The 26,188-nt window shown below is 27.7% G+C and overlaps 1 protein-coding gene across 1 annotated transcript in view; it reads left to right on the top strand.

Moving 5' to 3' along the window:
• LOC111043062 (hemicentin-1-like) overlaps positions 1–26,188 on the top strand; it is a 327,805-nt gene that overhangs the window by 101,765 nt on the left and 199,852 nt on the right. Inside the window, exon 2 of the mRNA XM_022327891.1 lies at positions 17,466–17,604. Within this exon, the coding sequence (XP_022183583.1) occupies positions 17,466–17,604 (139 nt within the window). The remainder of the gene's footprint in view (positions 1–17,465; positions 17,605–26,188) is intronic.

A 26,188-nucleotide genomic window follows, 5' to 3' on the forward strand; every position in this document is an offset into this window, starting at 1 on the left:
TAACAATAATAGTATAAAATATCTGTCGCCTTTGAGTGTTTAGTTGTGAAGGAAGTGTGAAATAGTAAGTTAGGTCATTATGGTATAGTTTACTATGTACTTACACTATGTTCAAAGTCTACAAAGTCTACAACGAAAATGTATTATTTCGATCGAATAAGGCGAAAATCATTTGTATATCATTTGTATATTGTAAGATACTATTCTAATAGTATCTACAGGAAATTCAGATGAATGCATTATTCATGTAGAAAAGAACAATGAAGTTCAGCGACTATAAATATTATAGGTATAATAAATATTTATTGATATAAGTTTACTTGCAATAAAATTAAACAATTTATTCCTGTATTATATATAATAAACTATAGTAATAACAATAATATTAAAAAAATATAATGTTACAAATATGACATAAATAATTTAAACAGAATATGAAGAATATAAACTCTCAATTAATGCTGTTTAATTAATTATGTAAGTATTATATAATAGTAGTTGGAAATTCCAATTTAAAAATTGCAGTTTAAAATGTTGATAGTAATTAGTACACATATTATGGAGTATTGATTGAAGAAAAAATCAATATTTAAAAATAAGTTGTATCTGACTTTGGGTTAGTTAGGTATACTTGTTTTGACAGTAAATATAAATTTATATAAAATTAAATTAAAATGGTGGAATTATATTATGCACTTTTCTTTATAATATAAAATTAATTTGGAGAATATTTCTCGTAAAAATTATTTATGGTTTATTCGGGAACGTGAAAGTTGGTAACAACCAGCTGATTTTATAACTTATTATATTTTACCAAATGTATTTTTTTAAAGAAATAATATTTGGCAATGAGTTTCAGAGTATTTTAAATAATATTTTGGATATTCTGATTGCTGCTATTCGTTTTGATTTTTCCACATAGAGGAATATGGGAAAGGAGAGTTACTGGGGAGTTTAAAAAACGCTATTTTATCCGTTTTGCCCACCAAGTTTTTGTCAAGGCGGGTTGGGGACACATCGTCGTTGTATTGGGAAAACGATAAGAGGACAAAAGTAACATCGACCGGCAGCGCCACCGCCGCAGGTACAATAAAACCGAATTAATGGCTGCAATTAAATTAGTGCCTTTTGCACGGCTCAGCAGAACCCCGCCCATCACGTATCCCGCCACCCTTCCACCACTTGTCTCGCCAACCAATGCCACTGCCGAGCTACTTACATCCACGATTAATATCCATTTTTAACGTGTCCCGGAAGACACGAGTCTGTTGCTGATGTCTTGGAACGACGAGTCGTTTAAAACGGTCGAGGAAATAATGTATTCCAGCTGAATTGGCCAGGGAATATGATCGGAGAATCGGAACAGTGAAATCCTAAGATGAATTTATTTATTGCGAAATTAGAGTATTTTGAATCTATTTTAACACGAAAACAAACTGTTAAAAATGTACAATCGCAGAAAATATTAATATCGATTAACATATAAGAATTAAAGTCTAAACAAAAAAATAATTGGGAAAGTCACACTGCTGTAATCGATAATTTTTGGAATGTTCATTATTGAGTAGGTCATTTTAGTAGATGAGTTAAATATTTTGAATACAATGATAAATCATTGCATTTAAAAAATGACTCATTTTTAACATGGAAGGAATGTCAGCTACTATTTCTAAAGATATTTTATAATTTATTCGTTTTACACCTGTAATTTATTTTTCTATAATTATCGTGGTATGTTGAATTTATATTTAACAAAGCCATACCACATAATTAGTTATTATAATATTATAATATCGTGAATTATAATATTGTTCTTAACTTACACGTACCGTGAAACGCTTGAATTTAGTTTAAATATTTTGAAAATGTTTTTGTGTTTCTAATCATAGTATACTTAAACTCAAAAAGTTTCAAGTCATTACGATTTATATTTTTTAATTACAACTAAAACTGTCGGAAGAAAATTAGTTACTTACAGTTTAATATCCAATTTTGCAAAATCTAGAACTTTAAATTTCAATAAAATGATGCAATCAAAATCATGCTAATTTAGTTTCAATATTTTTAGTATCTATTCTATACTATAATCGAATTATGAGAAACCTTGAATTAAATTAAAAAGCATAAGGTGTTTAAATTTAAAAAAAAATGTGCATTTTTAACTACCTACAAAATAACTCACAAATTTTCATGATATTGACGAATTGCATAAAAATATAAGCTTTAAACATTTAAAAAACTGATTTATATTCATATCAGCACATCCCCCCTACCATTATTATCTTGAAAAATACAAAAAATATGACATTATAAAGTAATAGTATTAGGAATAGGAATTTCTTGGGCAATTTTTTAAAAAAAATATTAATTTAACATCAGAATTGACTTTCTAATAATATAATAACGTTACCGATAGTGGATCAAATATGAAAACTTAGTTTGTAATCTCTGAATTTTACGTCATAAATCGTTATTGTTATTTAAAACTAAATTACGACCGACACGTAGACACCGGTGTACTGAAATTGCATATACAACACGCCGGTTAACAAATTAAAAACGTCATATTATTATAATATTGTTATCATTATTAAAAAATATAGAGATTAATGATACTAACAATTTGCTATTATTGTATTCATTATGACCCTCCGATTACCTTGTTGTGTACTGTATAGGTCTTAAATCAAAAATATAACTTATGGCAAAAAAAAAAGCAAAGTTTCTTTTCAAATAGAAAACATCATAGTGTATCACTGTACCAAAAATAGTATGGTTTAGTTAAGAAATGTCCATATGCCAAACAGATCCTAATGATGTCCAGGAAAGTCAATCTGCTAAATAGTAGGCCCCACTAAGTAGATAATTAATATGTTATTATGCTAAACATTATTTTTAATAATTACAGTAAGAAAATATTATAAGGATTCTTGAATTCAATTTTCAAACCATCCAGGTACTTAAATTAAAAATAAGATGTAAAAATAATTTGGATGAATCGTGTCGAAATTTGAATTTTAAATGTACTTATGATATTTTTTAATGACTGTGATGAAACGTACGAGGAAAATTGAAAAATTGTTTAACTTGTAAAAAAAAATTATATCAACATAAGTGAAAAGGAATTAAAATAAAATATCAAATGTACATTATAAATACCAACTAAGAGCTAAAATATTCTGAAAATATATTATATCAAGTTTAGAAAAAAGTTAAATGTTTATATTACTTTCGTACAAACTCAAATATAATATTATATGATGGTTCATTTTCAACTTAAAAAATAAAATAAAATCAAAGACGCTTCTCTGAAAACATTTCCATTTTTCTTAATTAATGAAAGACTTAAGAAAATAAATGTAATATTATTCGTTGTACATTATCTAATATTAGAAAGAAACCTATCTTATTCAAAAAAATTCTACTTAAATATATTTTTTAACTTTTTTAATACAAAACATTATGATTGGATTTATTTCATTTTAACAATATATTCCATTATCTGCCTATTATTACGTCATCATAAAATACTCATAAACCAATTTTCATTCTCTCCACGACATGTCAGTCGTTAACAATGATCGTCTACTTTTATAAAACTTTTCAAAACACCTTTATTTCGTTGTAACTTGGTACTTTAATATATTAAATAAAACAAACAAAAACTCTCATCTTTCCATTCTATTGTATGATTTACTAGTACAATATGTAAGTTGCTATCTCAAAAAATACAAAACTTTCTTTTTTCTTAATGCTTATCACGTAATTTATTATACACTTTTTTTATACTCGACTGTTGTATTAAATCATAATTACAATAGTTTTGTCGACAAATTCAAAACAACAATGATTTTTGTGAAATTTTATAATATATTTTTTATAATATTAAATACTGCTTTCAACTAAAATTTATCTTATAGGCCCCCTAAATTTCTTCTGAATAACATCAGTTCTATAATTTCTGGTATAAAACTTCGAAAGGCAAGTTCTTTTCACCGTGATCGTAACTCTTTTTTCACGTTACCTCTTATGGTCTCTGAGGGATTTCCATACGCTGGACGGTTTTTAATGGCATCATTTTTCCACCGCACATCCATATAACGCCGTGCTCGTTTTTAAGACTGAAGGGTGAAGGCTCAACTTTTTTTTATAGTTGCATTTTTTAGAGACCATTAACGAAGATCATAAAAAAATGATTGTAATAAAACCTAAAATGTGACAAGTATCAGCTAAAAGCATTTGGTTGTTGGAAACTACATATTTCTTGACAAACATTATTTATATTTTTGTCAAAACTATAACAGCTATGTAAATCATTAATTATCTCTGAATATGCAACTTAGATAAGCGATAGTGTCTAATTGGAAAGCATATTATTTTTATACCTACAATATGATTATAAATTAGTCTGAATAATTGTTATTTTAATAGTTTTTACATAGAATTAGAAATGGAATACTAATTTTTATGTTAATGTAAGTAATATTATTACAAATAACAAAAAAAGTATACATTTTGTAAATGTTGTACTTGCGTACTTAACCATCAATTATCCTTTATTTCTTTGGATCATTTCGGAATGAAAATCGTCGTCGATTATACGATCGACTAGGGCATAAACGTTTTGCCAATATTAAAGACTCGGTCCCATCCAAGTAAATAGAAACCGTTAATTGGTTTTTGAACAGATACGCAGCTGAAGGTTTCCGTAAATTTAATTAAATGGGAACTGACCCGAAGTCTGAAAAGTTTGATGGTAAATACATTGGTGCACAAATGAACATAACATTGTTTTGTACGTGTACAACTGTGCCCCGAAAACGCACTTACCGGTGAGTGTGTGTGTATATAATATATATGTACTATGTATATATATACTTACGCAGACTGACTCGTGAAACTTGACAGTCATACATAACTCATTAGTGTACTAAAAAAATAATGTTTACACGCGCAGTAAAGAAAGCCGTGAAAATTCGTAAAAAAAATACCATACTTTCTAATAATTAGAATTCTTTTAGAAATATATACTAGCGAAATCATTGAAAACATTGCGTACTGAGTCATACAATAATTAGATTCTTCTGTTAATTCTATTCATCACTCCAACGATATTTTTATTAATTATTTATAGAAATATAACACATAATATATCTCATGTATATTATGTACGTAAAATGTAAATACTGTATTTTTTACGTTGTTTTTACAACACTTAATTTCGAGTAAAAAATTGATGATTTTAAAAATACAATTCTCATTTTTATATTACTAAACATTACATTAATTTTCATCTCAGTAGATTGTTGTATAGTAATTCTGGATATTTTTTCTTTTGAAATAACATCAAGAAATCAGTCTATGTATGTCTAGGTTATCATTTATTTGCATGTATAAGTATAGGTACCATCAGTATCATTTAGACTAAAAGCCCGCTATTTTAGAATTTAATTTAATGGTTCAAATGTATTAAAATATACATTCACAAAATGTATGGTAGCCGGAATTTATAACCCCGTGTCTCAATATTCCGTTACACGGATATTCACTTTTTAAAGAAGTGGTTTAATAATAATTATCATTATACACCGTAGAAACTAGTTATTTATAATTATGTTTGTATGTTATACAATATATAGTATTCCATACATTGTGGTTCAGTAGGCATCTTCAATAATTGCAGCCAACAAAGAATATAATAGAAAATCCTTTCAAAAAATTCTTTACGCAGCTAAAAGGTAAACGCATAACCAGGATTTCTTTGAATATGAATTTTAGCACGTTCCTGTACTCAGTTGAAAAATTGTTGTCGCAGTCGTTCAGCTCTCAGTCGGATGGGAACTGCACTTTTTTTCATCTGCTGTTCAAAGTAGTCAAACAAACACGGAACTCCTGCAAGAGTTGTGAATAATAATTATTAACATTTGTTTGCTCGTCGCCGTTTACTCTGACGGAAACCGGAACAAATAAAACCGGAAACATTAGTTCATCGTGCATCATTGGATAATTTTCTTCTGCGCCCGGATTGAAAAATAAACGAATGAAAATAAAAAAATAAAAAATATATAAAATAATAAAACGTGAGCAACGGTGGATGATGGAAAACTTAATTTGCAAATGTTAGTACAGCAGACAGTGAAAAAAGATAAGCGGAGGAGGGTAAACAATGAATATCAAAAGCCGGTCAGAAATGAAAAATAACGGTGGATTTTTAATCTTTTCGCGAACGTCAGTTTTTAAATGAGAGATTTTTGTTTAGATTTTTTATAAATACATATTATACAGTTTTTTTTTCCAGGCTGACGGGACAATAGGTGTATAGTTGTAGTTATTTTTTGTGGTGGGGGTAGGTGATAGGGGAAAAGTGCGATTTGTGTTAAATCGGAAAGAAAAAAGCGCACTCACCCGTGATTGTCGTACAGTCCATAAGGCTTATATGCTCATGTGAAACAATCATCCACCATTTGAACATCATTAGCGTATCGACCAGCGCAATATAACGCTCAGTGACATCCACTCAGAGTTAATTTTGTTCATATAACTATTTTTTTTTATGGATAAAATTATTTCGTTTCATTGACACTTGTATTATATGTATATGTTATAAAAATATAATATGGGTGATGGAAAAAAAAGAATTTAATTTTAACTAAAAAACCAATTGAAAAAACTTATGCGATATATTATTTTTACTCACTTAACATTGAAATATTTAAAATTCGCTGATCTTGCACTGCATTACCCGTGATAAATTAAGCAATTCCAGTGCATCTACTTTGTCTTAAACTCCGTTAAACGTAATCTAGGTACACATGTTTTTAACACAGTAATTTTGGTGGTTTTAACCAAACATAAAATACAGGTCCGTGGTTTGGTGTGGCGTGGTGTCTGGCTTCAGTCACAATTAATGCGCTCTGCTTGTCAGCACCGGTCAGTACTACTAGTTCCGAGATGGGTGACCACCCGGGTTCTTAGCGGCAAATCCGTGCCGCACATACACGTGTTCCAAACAAACCGCATCCTTACCCCACAGTTAAAAACCCAACTAAAAAACGACCCAATGACCTATGTTGCCACTGGCTAATTAATAAAAATAAAATACAGGTCTAAAATTATCTCTACTCGTCGTCTAACCAGTATAATATTATCTTGAATCATGGTTGTTACCTTGGCAATGCAGTATGTTGGTTGCACTGTGTTAAAAGATACTTTATCACTATTATCACGTGATTGAAAATATAATTACTTTATAAAAAAATGTTTGAAATGTATTTAATATAATTAATATTCTTAAATAATAAAGTATTCAAATGTGTGTTCACATATCAAATATTTTTATGGACTTACTTGTCCATAACATATGGGTTTTGAATTTTTTTTGGTGAGTTATAAGTATAATTTAATAGAGTTATAATAATAGTTATATAATAATAACAGCAAACACTCAAATCCCTAGACATTTTAGTATACAAGTATACGTTTGTTAATTTTTTTGGAATTTAATTTTTCAGTATAAAATCACAAATTAAGTATATAAGCATTTTAAATATCGGATGGCGGTAGTAGATTTTAATATTTAAATAGATAGATACGAGTAGTGTAAAATCAAAATATATACAACTATTTTGAATTAGTATTTCTTTATAGTTGGTAACAAAAGTAAAAGTTGCAACCTTTGTTGTCTTAAATATATAATCAGTGTATATTCATGCTGACAACTGTTAACTTTAATTAAAGTCAATAATTGACATGTTTATAACTCAGTGTTTGAAGATATAATTTCTGTGTAACATATTGGATCTAAAAAGTTGTCACACGAAATCTTAGTAGAATTACACAAATAATGGTCACACATAAATAATTGAAGAAAAGCAATGATTTACTTAATTTTAAAATTAATACAACGCTCTTCCTGATCATAATTTAGAACATGTTAATGTAATTCTAAATAGAACTGTAATAAAACAAAAAATTGATATTTTTATTATTTACTATTCAAAAATGCATTTCAAGATCGTTTGAATCTGAAATATTTAGAATTATTCTTCCATATATTTCTGTAACAACCCCTATGTTCATACACTTGAATGAGTTTTATCCCTCTTCCGTCGCGGTTGTGTTTTTTTTTTCATAGATCTCTTTGTAAATTATCTTTGCTGTATCGAATGTATAGGTACTCGAAACGAGGCTGTTTTACATACTATACAGATATTATGTTTATGTTATTATAATTATATATTTTCATTTTCCATGTACCGTCAGACCGGAATTATACACTCCACAGCCTGTCATCCGTAAGATAGCTTGCACTGGTAAATTAATAGTCGGAACAGTTACAATAAAACTCAGATAAAATAAGTACTTTTCATTTATTTTTATTTTGTATTTCTTTTCGAATAAATTGAAACTTAGCTCCGAACCAGAAATAAGATACTCGTGTATGCCATATATGCAGAAATAATAGTGTTTTGTTAATAAATAATAAAGTATAAATCGACTAGGCGTGAGATTAGATAGTTACCTACAATGAAAGCAGGGTACCCGGGGAACGGTGTACCTGCATAGTGTTTTGAGAAGTGAAGACTATTTCGAAAAGTTATTATTATTCCATAGTCTCTGATTGAAAAATACTTATTTCTTCTACAGAACTCGACCCAATACTCGTACATATTTCGTCGAGGTTTCAAGTTACGTTATTGATTTAACGTTGAGGATAACACATGCTGCTTACAAAATTGAACGTTTGAAGTTGAAATATAAATTAACTATTAAGATTTAGAACATAGATGTATAAATGGAATTGTATATTCTTACTGATTATAAAAATAATTAAATATATATGTATCAAAATATGAAATATTATTTTTCTTTGAACCACGAGAGTGGGTGTTATTTATTTTTTCGTGCAGTAGAATTAACATTTAGTAATTTGTACACTATTGTATACGAATTTGTAATAATTTTTGTTTCACAAAAGTTTTTTTCTTCTAACATACAGTCGATAAACATACCTAATATATCAGAGTCTTTTAAACTGTTTAATATTTTTATTTAACCCCCAAAGTCTTTAAGTCATACAGAAATGGACAAACGTTTTTTATATCAATATAATAAGCAAATTGTATACAAAAACGACAGTCATCTCTGTTATAAAATGTTTTTATTATGTTTATTTTGGAAATTATATTGACAAATTAATGAGGCAAAATAGATAAGTAGATTCGTAGCAAGGAATAATACCACTTTATACTCAGATACTTCTGTTTTCGTTGTCAAATCTGAGTCAAAAACTAACCTTGCAATAAAATATTAAGCATTTTTTAGTTACAAGAGTAGTTTTAAAAAGTATGTTTTAATGTTTTTTTTAAAGCTTCAGACGTAATGGGATTAAATTTACCGTAGGTAAGGTAATTTTTTTATTTTATTTTTTAACAATTACACTTTTATTATACTGTTCTGTTTAAAAAAAAAATGCGGTTGGGTTACATACTGATACGTTTCTATTAGATCGGAATTAATATTTAAAATCTGAATACGTAGTAAAAAAAGTATTTGATTTTTGAAAAAAATGTTTAACAAAATTTGTTTTAAAGCTCTTCATTTATCATCGTTGTACTATATTTTGAGTGTTTGTGTAGGACATACATTAATGAGCAATCGAAATGAAAATTATACATTCGAATAACGAGTAATCTACGTTGAGTCGTCACACATAGTCGTTTTAAACGTTGATCACTTTTTAACACTTAACATAGTCATAGTATTCTTTCCCAACACAACAGTTTCAGTGAATTCACTAAATCGTTACACATGTGCTACTTAATAAAGTGGTCACGGTATTTTAAAATTATGAGTTATAGCAACAGAGGGATAAAAGTAAAAAAAATAGTGAAAGATATATTGATGACTGTTTTTTTTTTCTTAAATATTTATTCAGTGATATTCTAAACCTCATTTAATCCTTCTTGGTCCTCGTGTACTTGTTATACTGGCTCAGAAATTATTATGAATTATTGAACATTTACAGAGGTTACGTTACATAACCTGACAAGGAAAGTTTTATGCAAAATAATAACATATTTTTGCTTTTAAAAAACTTTTTGTTTTCGAACATAGACATTTATTTTTTAAGTAACACATAGGTCAGGTTTACATTATAGGAGACATGAAAAAGTTGATATAAAGTGTAACATATTGAGTGTTTTTCAAAAGTGATATCCTAGCTATTTCTTGTCCATCATTAATATAGTTAATATTACTTAAAAATATGCACTCAACATTTTAAAATTTGAAAAAATATGTTATTAATAACTGTCAATTTCTTAATTAATCTAACCTTAATATAAAAATCGTTGATATGTTCAATTATTGCTTTATTATTATGAACCCGAATAATGTTCATACATTATTTGAAAGTATTTATTTCTAAAATGTTATATTGATTAGTTTAAACATTAGTTTACATAATATATACTTGTGTTCTACATTATTGTATAATATGTATAAGTGTTTCACACGCACACAACTAACTAGAACAATGCATACGTCATAAAAACAACGTTCATGATTTATTGACTTGGAGTTTTATATAGTTAAACAGATTAGATGAAAAAATAACCCAGTCAAAACAATTTATATAATAAACAAAAAGTTAATATTTTTAAATTATAAGACCTTTTAATCCATCTGCTGTGAACTCTGTCAGAAATACTATAAGTGTAGACTAATGTCAACAACTTTACTTGTAATACGTTTGGCTTTGGAGTAGAAGTTGTTATGAGCTGACACATTTTATTAAGCTTTACTACGATCATTGGAAATCTTTCTGCTGCTGTGTTAACTGCAGTTTGTTAAAAATCGACACGAAAAATGTCGTTTAATGTCCTAGTTTGTATTTTGTGTCTAAATACAAATCCACAAGATTAAACCCTCCAAACTCAATCAATATAATTGTATTAACTTATTTATGAAATTATATTCTATTAATGTTAGTTCATTTTTTTTTTTTGAATGGGTAGAAAATGATTTAATTTTACCATCCTAATTTTTTGATTTGGTCTCAATACTAAGCTATTATTGAATAATTCTCTAATTACTAATAACTACAATTAGTTAGGGTCTTAGGGAACTGCATATATAAGTATATCCGATTTGTAAACAGATTTTACAATTTCATTACAAGTTACAACAAAATGTATTCCATTCGGTAGCCATCTCAATTGTTCTAGAACAAGGTCAATGTTCTAAGCTCCTAAAAAATGTAATTACCTAATCGTGAAAATTAGTAATTACTATAAAATTACCTACATATTTTAATAAATAATAATTATATTAAACTATTGATATAATTTACTTTTCTCCTAATATCGATATAATTTACCTCTAAACCTGTATATATTGGATTAAACGTTGTAATTTTTGAAGTATTATACAATGATCTTAAATCAAAGAAATTGGGTTCAAAAGTATGCAATGTAACATATTTAATAAAATATTGACCATTTTTCAAGATATACAGTGAATTGTTTTTTGATGTTTATTTCGTAGTGTAAAAATTCTTAAATTATGAACTACATACTATAATTTAACAAGGTTATCGTTGTATAAAAAAACCCCAATTTCTGCACTCCGTCCAATCCATTCTTAAAATTCGATGGAATGGTTTCCAATGTCATTTATGACAACACAATATGCACACATACAGTTTCCATTGGGTAATTTCTCATTGGTATCCCAAATGGGCAGGTTGATACAGTAAATGAAATAAAAAATGATTTCGCATAGTACGTAGCAAGGGTTTACCTATTTAACTAAGATCGGCACGAAATGAATTTAGTTGTTACAAATTATTTTGAATGATTTTAAAGTTACGAAATTAATTTATTGACTTGTCGGTTATTTAACCACACAAATGAATCACGAGTTGAATACATTGTGTCCAACCCGCCATAGTCGCGAAACCGACGGAACATTGTAACATTTTTAGTTTGTATGGTATGAACACATACCTATTTTGAATTTGTTCCTGCAATAGCCAATCATTAGAACCAGAAGTACGTTTAACGATTTTATTGGTAGGTACAACTCATCATAGCAAAAAGATTTCGTGTTTTCACAATCGATGAAGTTCGAGTATAGTACGTCGTATAACGAAATAGGGGCGAGTTCAATGTCTGTAGGTATTTTATTTGTACAGCCATTTTATTATAATACAACTCGTAGAGTAAACAAACAAAATGTCGTCTGCTTTGTAGATCACGCATAACGTTATGCTATTATATCCTCGGCGGGTAGAAAATTATGCGATGCTTAAATAATATTATCATGACGCGGTTTGCTCGCCGCGTCGTACAGAAAACCCAAAATTCGTGCGTGCACATCTGCAGTGTCACAATATCATACGTAAACGTCTTATTATTGTATTTCCACAATAATAATATGATGATGACGACGATGTTCGTTTGTTAGACGGTCTGGTGGTTTTCGTTTAACTCGCCCCACGCACTCTCTCTACCTATCTCTCTTATTCTCTCACTCGACGTGTGTATGTGTGTGTGTTTCTGTGCTGTCGTCCACGAATAATTTTATTCATGGCTTTTGCGAGCGTAAAACGCCTTTTTGTCCTCGTTTCCCTTATAACCGCATGTGGCGTGCACAATATTGTAGCGTGATTCGAAGCGGGCGCTTATAGTACACGGCGGTAGTTGCAGTCGAGTTGTTGCAATTTGTTTCGCGTTTAAAAGGCGCCTAAGGACACTTGTTATGAAATATTATTGAAATGTGTTTCGAAAAGGCGTTACACGAATTTTTAAGTATTTAAAATATACTATACATATCATGGCAGGAAAACGACAAATAGATGTTTGATCATACACTATTTTCAAAACAAGTATACATAAATACTCAACAATACGCATAAGCACCACCTAGTAGCATTGTTGTGCATTATGATCATGATTTTTAAAAGGTCGTTGCCGTCAGAATACTAACATTTTGACGATCATTATATTCCTTCGTCAGAACATTGAATACCCGACAAACTAAATGAAGGAAAAACAACTAATAATCAATAAAATTAGTCTAGTACAATAAAAACATGCAATTTTTTGCCCCGTAGTGGCCCAACATTAATTATTACTAAAAAGTGTGCTCGTGTAGCTACATCGCTACAATATTAACTCAGCAGTCATTTCGGCCACGTCGATGGTTATTTTCCTTCCACCATTAATAATTGTATTAATTCACAGTTGCTTGATGTTTTCATTATTTTAAAAAACTGTCCGTCTCGCAAAACAACAATAATCGCCTGATGCAGCAATATCGGCGGTGTAATATTATAGCGACATGGCGGCAAATAGAAAACAACAAGAGTCCCGCATAAAAAGGTCCCTTAACGACGAGTAGAGTATGTAAATATTTACGCGTTTAGACCACCACGACAACGTCAATGTATACGTATAATATGTGAAGTAAAAAAAATATTGTTATTTCTTTCCGACTTTTTCGTCAGCAGAAAAACACCAGTTTGGTGGTATTATTTCTCTATTATACAGGCAAAATGTAATATAATGTTAAAAAAAAGGTATTTTTGTTCGTTCTATATCTGTTCATTATATATTATACATTTTTACCATGATGATTTTTTTTATTATTATTATTTAATTTGTGCTCGAGCTAAAAGTATATTATCTTTTTAGCATTATGTTTTCGTTTTGTTCGACCACTTTTACATTACAATATATTATAATTGAAACCTTTGATTTTTAAATTCTTTTTTTTTTTTGAAAAAAGTAGATATGTACCTACCTAGATTATGATATTTATCTGGACTACAGCTATTATAAGATGTATTTGTTAACACTAAAATATACAATATGCAACAAGGTCCAATATATTAAACGTCCAACAATTTTTTTTAATTATCTGATAACTTATTTATTCATTATCATCTTTATGGAGGTCCTTATTTTGTATTAATTAGTTATTAGTTATCGGGAAATTATATTTTTATTTAAACGTTTCATAATTTAGAATAATAATCTTCATTATCCTATTTTACTTTTATCGATACGTTTGACGTAGTAGCCGCTTGATGTCGCTGTTCTTGAAGATGCTGCATTTATAACCAAATATTGACATAATGTACTATTTTTGTTGTGCGTTTTCTCCCATAGATACAATAGCATATAGGATTTAGAAAAAGACATCCAGTTGTACTAGTAGTAGCTTCAAGGTTTTCGTCAGAATTTTCATACCAAGTTTTTTTTTTTTTTTGCAAGAATTCATTGGTGAAGGTCTCAACTCTGAGATAATTCTCGTTTATTAGTAATGCTCAATTATATATAAAAAACAAGAAATTGTATGTTTTTTACCAAAGTGGATTCACTTCTATTATGCTGGGTGATTTTCCACCTCCGTAATCTAAAAGCTTACAGCTGAGAAACTTTGAGGAATGCCATCCCATGTAATGCATGTCTAATTTGAATTAAATACTCAAAATAAAATTTTACGTTTATATATTAACTATATAATTTGCAAGGAACTGAACCCGGGCTAACCTCTGTCACTAGATATTTTATATTATATAATATGTATTTATCAAAAATTATTAATGTACAATCGAATATATACTTATACTGTATTAAAATCGTATGTAATATTTTGTATATTTATATACTATTCTCTAATTGTAATCTAATTGCATTTCAAATAACATTAGATAACTGTAATAGATGCAATGAATAAAAATATAAAAATAATTTATCGTCACTGTAAATAGTTATGTGTTATAAACAATATTTGTATCCTTAATTGGTAATTTTAAAAATAATACGATTCACTATTTTTTTTTTGTACAATTATGTACTTAAGTTTATTTTTTATTATTTAGTTTCCAAGCAATACAACGATATACTAAAAAAATTATATAAGCATATATAGAAATAAGCAGAATATCAAAACTCTATTTTAATAGTCTCAAAGGCAAGTTGTTTCCGTGTGATGTTTTCTATACAAAATTGACAGTTTCTGAAGCATAAACCAAATGTTCGAAGAGTTTAACAGGGAAATTGAAAAAGTTTTAAATATGTTCTTTGTTATTTATGTCACTATTTTCATAAAAAATAATATTTAAAAATAAGAACAACTTTTGTCAAAAATAATTTTAATATTGGAATTAGTTTTTACAGTCTATTCATAACAGAATGATCACACATTATCATTATTCACATGATCAATATTTGTTTTCATGTCAAAACAAAAATTTGGTAACATTATATTATTATTAATATGTATTAAAGTTTTATGTCAGGTTATAAAGAATATAATAATATTATTATGGTTGAATTTGTCAATAGGTAACTAATTAATTAATATTGTATGGCTAGTTTTTTATGGTACAAGAAAAATTGAAATTTTAATAATATTATTGCTGTCATTACTTATTTTTCTTGACTCAATGTAATTTTGACATACCTACTACAACGCATTAATCCACCTAAACATTTTACACAAATGGCAATCTTATATAATATTATGCAGTTATTTAATTAATCATCAACATTTTTTTCTAAATGATTAGCTAAAATGTCTAGAGGTATATCCAAAAAGTCCCACTCCAATGACAGTATAATACTCTTCACGTATTTTTGTTGAAAGTTGGTGCTCTAATTATGATTCCACGAAACTTTAGCTTCAAAGAGATTTTGTAATGATACTCCACTAACGAGAACAGAATAAAAATATGTATATATATATGTACACGATAAAAAATGTAATCAAGGCCCAAATTATAGGTTAGGGTAACACAAGGGTTATAATAGCAGACAACAAAGAATACTTATTAAGCCAATAGAAAAAAAAGTTATTTAAATTTCGAGCTTCAACAATGTTTGTTTGATTAAATATGTATTAATATTTCCTTAAATTATGAAAAAGTAATATACACGAAACTCTCGAGACACTTTTCTTTTAAAAATAAAACCTACAATCAATGCGTTGAATTTATCTAAACATGACTAAACGTGCAATTATATATTATCAATAACAATGTGAAATTTATGTTCCGTATATGTATTTATTTGGTGGTATTTTTACATATAATAGCTATCATTAACTAATCGTATACTGTGTCCGATATTTTTAAGAAAGAAAATTAATTCATGTTTATAATTTCGAAAGTGGCATACAAAGTCCGAAAACTTTTTTACACATACATTTAGTGAACTGTACTCAAATAAATTGGTCATAATTATTTTGAAACTCAATTGACTCGTATGTTGTGTAATAAATTACTTCTATGGACTAGGTGATCTTGATATAAACTTCTAAAAATTTAATTACATTACTGTAGCTAAAGTTTTTAATACTATTGTTTTAATTTCATCATCACGTATATACGTATATTGTAGTTTCTTTCTTTTTTTTATTCTGTGAATCATTTAAAAGTTATAATCAATTTACTTAAACTAATGAAAAGCGTAAACGTCTGTAGCGTTAAACGCGTTCGCAATGTAAATTAAATGATACCGAAAATAAATTGAAGCTGGTGATTGTTTAATCAACTTGTACAACAGAATAATATGTTTAAAATTGGAAAACCAATTATCAGATTTATAACATTAGATAACATAAGGTCTTGACATTTCCATTGTAAGTAGAGTCTTCGACGTTATAATTCATGACGAGTTGGTACAATTTTTTTTTATACATAACAACACATTCTATTAAATAACTGACCTTAACAACCGAATATTCGATGAATTATAGAAACGTAATCGTTATAGGTATAAAGAATTATTAACTAACCTAACCTTGGAAAATTGCATATCAAATTTGTCACAGTCGAATTATGTTAGTCGTCACAAAATTGGAATACCGTGTTTTTATTTGACTGGATTAATTTAAATGACGATAACATTAGTTATTATCTAAAGAAAATGATGACCTTTTACAATGAAAACTCTTCAATATCAAATTATTAATGACCACCCCTCCTTTGTATCTTGTCGAAACGTTTATTCCAACGTCCAAAATGACAATATTAAAAAAGTTTTCTGTCCCTCATGTGATATTCTCATTAAAGGGCACATGTTTTTTTTTAACTCCACGAAACTTTTGTTACGAACAAAGCGTGAAAAAAGGACGGCGATTTTGAATCTGAATAATAATATGTCAAAAGAAGTTTTCAGTGCAGGAAAAATTTTAAAATTTTCATTGCAATACTATTGCTGTCGCTGTAACACTTGTTATCATTTTAAATATAAGTAAATAAATATTAACTTATTCTATACTATACCGTATCATACTACTATTATAGTACTACACAATAAAAAACTAGTGAGGTACTATATAAATCATACTGTATCCAACTGAGTACTGTTCTTTTTTTTTTTATTAAAAAATATACCAATTAAAAATAAAATGTCAAGCTTTTTGATTGTTTATTTTTTGATTTTATGTTACAGTTACTGTGCCACTCGTTCCTGTAGATGCTGTGGAAGGTAGAACCGTTAAATTTCCCTGTGACGTGTCCTCACCAAATCCAGCAGACAAAGTTTACATGGTATTCTGGTTCAAAGATGATTCTGGCGTACCACTATACAGGTATGATTTCATGATGTTATTGTTCATCTTTAATACATACTATTATAGTATTATGTATCAAAACATTCACATATTGAATGTATTTTAAGATTTGAACAAAATGCGCATAATTTCTTGTATTAATATAAATTACATCATATATGTACCTATGTATTATGTGTATAATGTATATGAATGCGTAAATAATGATGTTGAAAATAAAAAAAACAAACAATATGTCGAAACTCACAATCTCCGGGTTCAATATTATTGACCCCGAAAAACAACTTCCTAAATTCTTAGATATAGTTTAAAAAAAAAAATGATACAATCATGTTTCAAAATATTATCAAACTTAATAATACTGTGTAGGTATCTATATTGTTTAAAATTTGCCTATAAAAATAAATACTGATATCGTATTTTGTTTTTTTGCTTGGCATAATGAACTGATGCTATGAAACCCATGCGATGACACTATCCTCTTACAAGATTGTGGGAAAGAAATACAATCATATTTCATTGACTACCATTGACTGTGTTATTATAATTTTCGAAGAACTTATTGAACGGAAATCTGACAAGGGGTGTCAAGAACATTGGGTTGCTGGTGCTCAGTAATGAGAAGGGTGTAGGCGGGGTCTAAGTTAAAAGCGCCATCGTACGTACGTTTCACGTTGCAAGTTTCGGGTTTAATTATTGTATTTAAACAGAGCTTGCAGCAGTTCAAATTCGAATAGGCCTCTCGCGAACGTGACATTTTGTTGTGCATCGATATTATGGTGGAAAATGTTTTTAAAAGGAATTGCACGAACTGTATAATAAATATTATTATTATCATCTGCTGCGGCAGTTGTAATTTAGATTGCAAATAATTCGATTGCTCACGAGAACGTATACGCATGGTGGCCAAGGTGTCTATCCATATTAAATGGTTTTTATTTTATTATCTAATTGTAATGAACATATTATACTGTGAACTACATTTGATTCATTTACGATATATTTCCAATTTTTTTTTTAAACTCATTTGATGTTCCCTTAATATTTGAAAAGTATGGGACACTAAACACAAAAATGTTACTGCCAACAGAAACACCGCTGGAAACTAGTACTTCCATACAATTTATACTGCATTTTTTATTAAAATACATTTTTACCAAACCTAAAAGCACATATTGCAAATGTATTAATTAGGTATACTTTTAATTAAACTGAATACTAAAATAAAAACAAAAATGAGTTAAAGTTACTTATTCAATTTTAAACTTTATTTTATATCTATAAATAAATGAAAATCTAATAACTTTTGTTTGTATAAAAAATTGGCTATTCATTTTAGCACTTTCCTTTCTTTTTTTATTTAAACACGAAACAAATTTTTTTAATCAACATTTTTTTCACGGTTATTGAATTATGATTCAAAGTGGATTTTGAGTTAGTTTTGTATAATAATATATTGTTATATAAGTACTACGTGGTTCATTAATTGACATTTTTAAATTTCGTGAATATTTTTTTTTCATGATATTATTATTAAGTTAAAAAAGTGAATACGAAGTAGATATTTAAAAAATGTTTTTGAACGTCAAAATGTCCACGAGCTTGAAAAATATTGGTCAGAATTTACAGATAAAATTTAATTAATGTTGAATGATAAAAAATATTTCTCCAATGACTAAAGACTGAAGAGTTATTGTTTATATTACAATGAATTACAATATAAATTAATGTATAATGGAGTAACTAAGTTAATAATGTTTTCTTATACATTTTAATTTTTAATATAAAATGACTCATTAAAAGTAGAAAATGATTGTGTATTACCTGCCTACGTGACTGATGATGCAGTTATCTACAGTTGAATTATTATTGTCAAGTTTTTTTTATGTATCTTTTATATATATATATATAATGATAAAACTTTTTATACCACTGTCTGGGACTAGTATTATGTGATATGCACTGTTAGACAGTAAAATGCCTCAAAACGTCCCATTTATAAACGGAAATTGTGTATACATGTCTGGCAGTTTTTCATTTTTTCTCCATTGTAGGTATTCATTTAAACTCAAATATTTTTAATATTTTTAGGTTTTGTTTTATTTAACGTCTTTTCCAAAGTTATAGTAACCTAACTATACTAACATACTATCCAATCTTGATGTACTGTGGTACCTGACTACTACCGTTAGTATTTTTATTGGAATTCCAATGAGAACATTAATTGTATTAATATTAATTAATACAAATCATTTCATTCTGTGAAATTTAAAATTGAATCTTACAAAATTAACCCAAAGTATTTAGTTATTTTTAGATGTTATCTCTTTTTTAATGCCTACTCACTTAGGATCTATTCGATCAGGATAGCTTTTGTAGGTCCAATTAAGTACACATCAAGTGATATGTAATTTGGATTTTAACACTGAATTAGATATTTAAGGTACTTCATATTTTTATCAAACCATTTCTGACTGTCTGAATGAATATATTTTTTGATAGAGTAATGAATAATTAAGCAAATTTTTAAAATGTTGATTAAGATGCGGAGCCTCCGAGGTATCCGTTATACCCTTCAACGATCGAAGGCAACACTACACCAAAGTTTTCTTTTAGTACTTTTTCATGCGTATAATTTTCTGGTCTTGACAATATTAACTATAATTATTATTTTTGAAATGGGTCAGGTCAATATAATAATAAAATATACCCCCAGATCATTGTTTATTCGTTTTATGTTGCTAATAAGTTTGATATACGTGTTGATTACGTAATATTATTATTACGAAATTACTTAATAGTGAGCTAAATTAATACCTATTCCTCACACATATTAATATTTAATCAAGATTGATTTAATTCAAATTTTACGTCTAATATATACAAATTCAAACATTTATTTAGAAGATGAATTCAAAAATGTAAATATTAATTATTCACGAAATGACTATATAACTGGTTGTGGATTTAGGATCTTCAAAAGTACAAAATAACCCAATAACTGTATATACGTTTAAAGTTATGAACGTATAGCTTGTAAATTATTATTACATTTATTCGATAATATTGAAAACCAGTTAACAATCATCTTAATGTTATTTTATTTTTGAGAATAGTTATTAAAAAAATATTGTATTGTTAATAAAATAAATAAGAAATATTAAATAGATAAGTATATAAAGAATAAATACTAGAAAAATCTAACTTAACATTAAAAAATACCTTTTTGGTTTTTAAATATTATCTGTTGAACATAACCTGCTAGTTGTGTATCAACGATTAAGGCTTATTGATGTATTTTCTGTGATTAGGAAATAATAATAAATTAATAATAACGTTAGTTCATTTATAATAATCATAATTTACACAAAATATAAAATAATATAAAATCCCCCCTCCCCACAATTATGAATAAATAATAACCTGATTTATTTTCTATACCATTATGTTATTCGTGTGATATTTAACGAACTATCGTGTGCCGTTTTTCGTACCACAGTTTATTGTAAACCTACGTACTATATTATGAGTAATTTTTTTATATTATATATTTGCATTTAAATAACGGTAGAATAAATCATATAATTACCATTAAGTGGTTACCATTTATCATAATATATATATATATTATATAGGACGTATGTTAAACTAATGAAATATCGTAATATATACATAATAATACGTGTCTAGAACACTGCACATTGTGTATATGGGGTACCTGTGCTATAAACAACTAACGGATTAATCCATTTCGTTACTAACGATGCTGCGAAATCCGAGTTAAAAAACACAAACGTCTGCTGTAATAATAATACTAATGATAACAACAACTACAGTAATAATAATAATAATAATAATAATAATAATAATAATAGTAATGATAATATTAATAATAATGTTAACAATTATAATACTATAGGCGACGGTGTGTAATATTTCCAGTCGTATTATTATAGCACACAAAAAGGTCGTGCCGTGCGTTGTGTAGTCGCCTCTGCTGCGTTTTAATTAATTATTATACGCGTGTCCCCGCGCTGTCCCACTCCACTTGTGCAGATTGCCTTTGAACGGGAATATAAAAAAAAAAAATAATAATAATAATAATAACGAGAGCAGAAATATTGGGTGGCTGGGGGAAAGGTGATACACACAATGTTGTACAATATATTTATGGCATTTAGTCGAAACATGTGTAATTCCCGGAAAAACAATACACGTTCCATCGGCACGTGTAGTATTATTATTATTATTATTATTATTACACTTATTGGTATTTAATTAGTACCTAAGTGTTATTATCAATCGAACAATACAGCAAACGCGGTCGGGATTTCATGTCATGCTCACGTGTTTGCGTGTATTTGCACGTATTTGTGTGCGAACAACTGCGATAGTGTGAAAGAAAACAGTAAAAAAAATAAAAACATCGTATCCGAGGACCCCGGGCACGAAATTGTTAAAATTTACGTTCGCTGTTATTGATTTTGTGGGTTCGAAAAAACTTTTTTTAACTTCTCACCCACATCGATTGTCGTCAAAGTTCCTTGGCAGTAATATTGTTAGCAGTTGTTTGTTTGCCAATCGAATCCACTGCCATACATTGTTTTTACGTCATGTTCAATTTAAATGCCCACCACCGACCTTGACGATTGACGCTGTTGGTGTTCATCAGACATGAAACGATACAAGTTCGTAGACGACTAGGTTATTGATCTCAAATATCAAAACGTGCCCTCGGGAAACGTACAAAACGATCTAACATAAAATATAAACACCAACACATATCGTTACCATAAAAGCAATATGTTGCGATCATCGACCATCGCTGACATTACATACAGCTGCTCTTCAATGCCATCAAATCAATTTCCAATCAAACGTATTGCACCGATCAATTTATAACACAAGTTTACACTTTCGAAAGTTATACGACCCCACGTGTTGTGTTTATTTTATCAGGTATTTTTCGTTAATGCTTCTACTTAAATACAGTCCTATGCATTTATTATGCTGATATGAAACGTTAAACATAGGTTATTACATTAAAAATGATTTTTGCGATTCAATTTAAGTATCTTAATTTAATTAACCCTTTCGGTGCGGCGTACATTGTTATATACACGTCATGAAAAACATCGCCCCCGCCCTGGAAACGTATAATATACTCGTCATAGTCAATAAATCTCTATTAATATACGTTATCAAGACTTAAGTCAATTATACGTTATCAAAATTAAATTTCTTAGTCAGTAGAATTTAATTTTTGACTTTGACACAGTTTGAATGACTTTAAAAGTCTAGCTATAATAATATAAAAGTTGGAAAAAAATATGAACAGTCTGAATTGCAGAAGGGTAATAATGTAAAAAAATATGCTGCACTAAAAGGGTCAAAATATTATTATTATTTGTTTTACAATATTCTCGTTGTTGTTACTGGGGGTTTTTTTTTATATTCAATCAGTATTTTTTAAACATGTTAGCTTATGAAATTTCAAATTTATCATTTCAAAAATGATATGAAAAATATTTAAAGATCTTTTAAAATATAATACAATTATTTAAGACAACTTAATTTTTTTATTATGTAAATTATACCGCGGTGATTCAAACTTGGTTAAAAATTAAAATTTTTTTTTGTTTTATACCGTTCAATGGAATGAATAATCCTCTTGTTGTATAATCCAATTATTTAATAAATATAAAAGTATGTGGAACAACGCTATTGTTTTCATGTGAATAACATTACACGATACAATAATATATTAGTTGTAACAAGCCGAACACGCAAACCAAAAAGTATTTTTCATGAACTATTTAGTTAGATACGTTATTTGGTATTTTATTCAAACAAATAAGATTTAATCAATACATAAAACTATGTATTTTACTGTAGATAATAGTTTAAAACATTTTAGTCTATTGGATTATCTAAGGCTGATGAAATAATGTAAACAAGATTTTTAAAAATAGAAATGTGTGCTTCGTATTATGATGCTTAAAATGCATAAAATGTATTATTATATTGATTGTTATAATATTTTATAACAAATAAGGACCTTTTATTTTAGCAGATAATACAGACTCATGAAAATCTAAATATTTACGGATTGCGCTTTTATACTGATTTTTGAAATTTAAATACTATTCTTAGCGAGAAAAAGCACAGGGAAAAATACCAAACTGTAAGATTTTTTTTATTTAGTTTCCTTGGTACTCAGTAAAGTTTTAATAATAAATTATTTTAGTCGACCGTTCCATTATAATTATTTTAATATGCAGGATAAAATCGTTAATGTTAATTATACATTTATACAAACCTATAATATCGATATGCCAAAATTGTTTTTTATAAGTGCTTTAAAGCCTCTTATATTTAAATTGTCTGAATCCGTCCTGGAATATGAACATTACCAGATTTTTAATATCGAAAATCGTAACTATATAATAAAATAATTATTGAATTGTCAATAATTTTTCCATCGAAATGTTAAAATAATTAGTGTAGTTTGGAATTTTACTAATCATTCTAGGAGCTGTTGTGAGTATTAAGATTATGTAATTAATGTACCTTCATTCTCAGGATAGCTTCCATTCTATATGTATGCATTTCACCAATTTGCTTATCGTACAAATGACGAATGGATTGTAACTTTATTTTATATGGGTAATAAAAAAAATAGATGTGTTTATTTTCCTTTTTCTGAAAACCATTAATTTATGTAGTATTTATAAAAATTCTCAAGTGTAGTGTATTAAACATATATATATGTATCAAAAGCCCTTAAACAATATTTACAATATTCATATTCAATATCAAGGTTTTTATATTAATACATTTTCTGTAGTATTTTTGAATTTTATTGACAAACATAGGTACGTAGTTTTTATTGTATAGAACACGGTACGTAATAATTAAATATCATAATAAAATGTATTTGTATAATTTTGGTGTTTAAATGGTGATGTAAGTGTCAGATGAAAATATTTTTTTTTTATAATCATAAATTATTCAAAATTTAAATTTTTTGTTTAAAAATGGATTAATATTATTTTAATATATCTATACTAATTACGCTTGGAACATTTTTTTAAACTACATTCAGACTCAGTTTTTCTTAACTAGAATATTATTAAGTAATATGAAATATTATAATATTAATTATAATTATAATTAAATATTATACGTTTCCAAATTAATGTATCCGAGCTCGAGTTCAATAAATTGCAAAATATATGATCAGTGACATTTTTATAAATTCTTTATTTAAATTTTCAAACTATCAACTCAATATATTGCGGCTATTTCAGATTATTATTAAATTGTATTCCGTCATATGGTTTTCTGCGCTTGTCAAAGCTTTCTTTTCTTGTTCCAATGTTTACATATAATTTAGGTTTCTACCATAGGTAATTAAAGATTATTATCATAACCTGACTAAAATTTTATCTTCACATACAAACATTAAATACTGTACAAAACTCAAATCCCAGGATATTAAAAAAACACACAGTTTGAAGATTTATGATATTAATATTAAAAGCCCATTGATGGGTTTGGGTTTAAAATTCCCCCGGAGGGATTTCTAATATCCGGATGAGCGACATTTAGAACATTTAGTTACATCTTACTTTACAACGTTCCTGATAAATTATCAGTGATAATTCCTTAGATATACGATACCAGATTAAGACTTTCATATCATTTATATTAAATGTAACATCTTCAAAGATTACTGATTTTTTGAGAAAATCATATGTACCAGATTAACCTTAAATCTTAATTTTTGAAATACATTTACAATTGTCATTGTGTGAATGTACAAATGTTAACACAAGGGTTCAAAAACTTAATAAATTAATGTAATAAAAAATCTATTTATTCATTCAACTTGTAGAATATCAGATATATTATTATAGGTTAATAATTTATTCCAATATAATCATTTTTATATTCGCAATTCTGACCATAAACAAACACCTACTCTCAAACACACAAAATAAAATATTTTAAAATACTTTTTACCACCTTAAAATATTTGGTTGTTAATCGTTATTATTCTTTTAAATCCTCGTTCTATCAATAAGAGTTCTTGAATGTTTTTCGTACTTTTAAAAACACTAATTTAAAACTGTATTTTTTTAAATTATTTTGTATATTTTTAGTATTTATACGATAAATTTTACATTCTAAAAAAAACACTATTAATTTCATAAAGTATTGTAATATTTTTTGTCGATCTCGAATGTATCATGGATCCTAGGTAGGTATACTATTATTTTAATAACCTGATCATTTTACTTTTATTTCCGAATTTGTTGGTATTGGATTCCGGAAATGATATATATACATATATATCATACGTGTGTAGAAAAACGCAGTATTTTCGATTTTATTGAAAAAGGTGTGGCAGAGATAACAGTGGAGATAAATGAGAAGAAATACCAATTGGTGTATAGGTTCTCGACTGGCATACGTCCATCGTTTCTCCAATTTCGCGGATGACCGTTTCCAACACACATACACACACATACACACACACACACACACGACACACACACACACACACACACACACACACACACACACACAAACACGAGCA

The sequence above is a fragment of the Myzus persicae genome, unplaced genomic scaffold (genome assembly GCF_001856785.1).
Source record: "Myzus persicae strain clone G006 unplaced genomic scaffold, MPER_G0061.0, whole genome shotgun sequence".
Classification (NCBI taxonomy): domain Eukaryota; kingdom Metazoa; phylum Arthropoda; class Insecta; order Hemiptera; family Aphididae; genus Myzus; species Myzus persicae.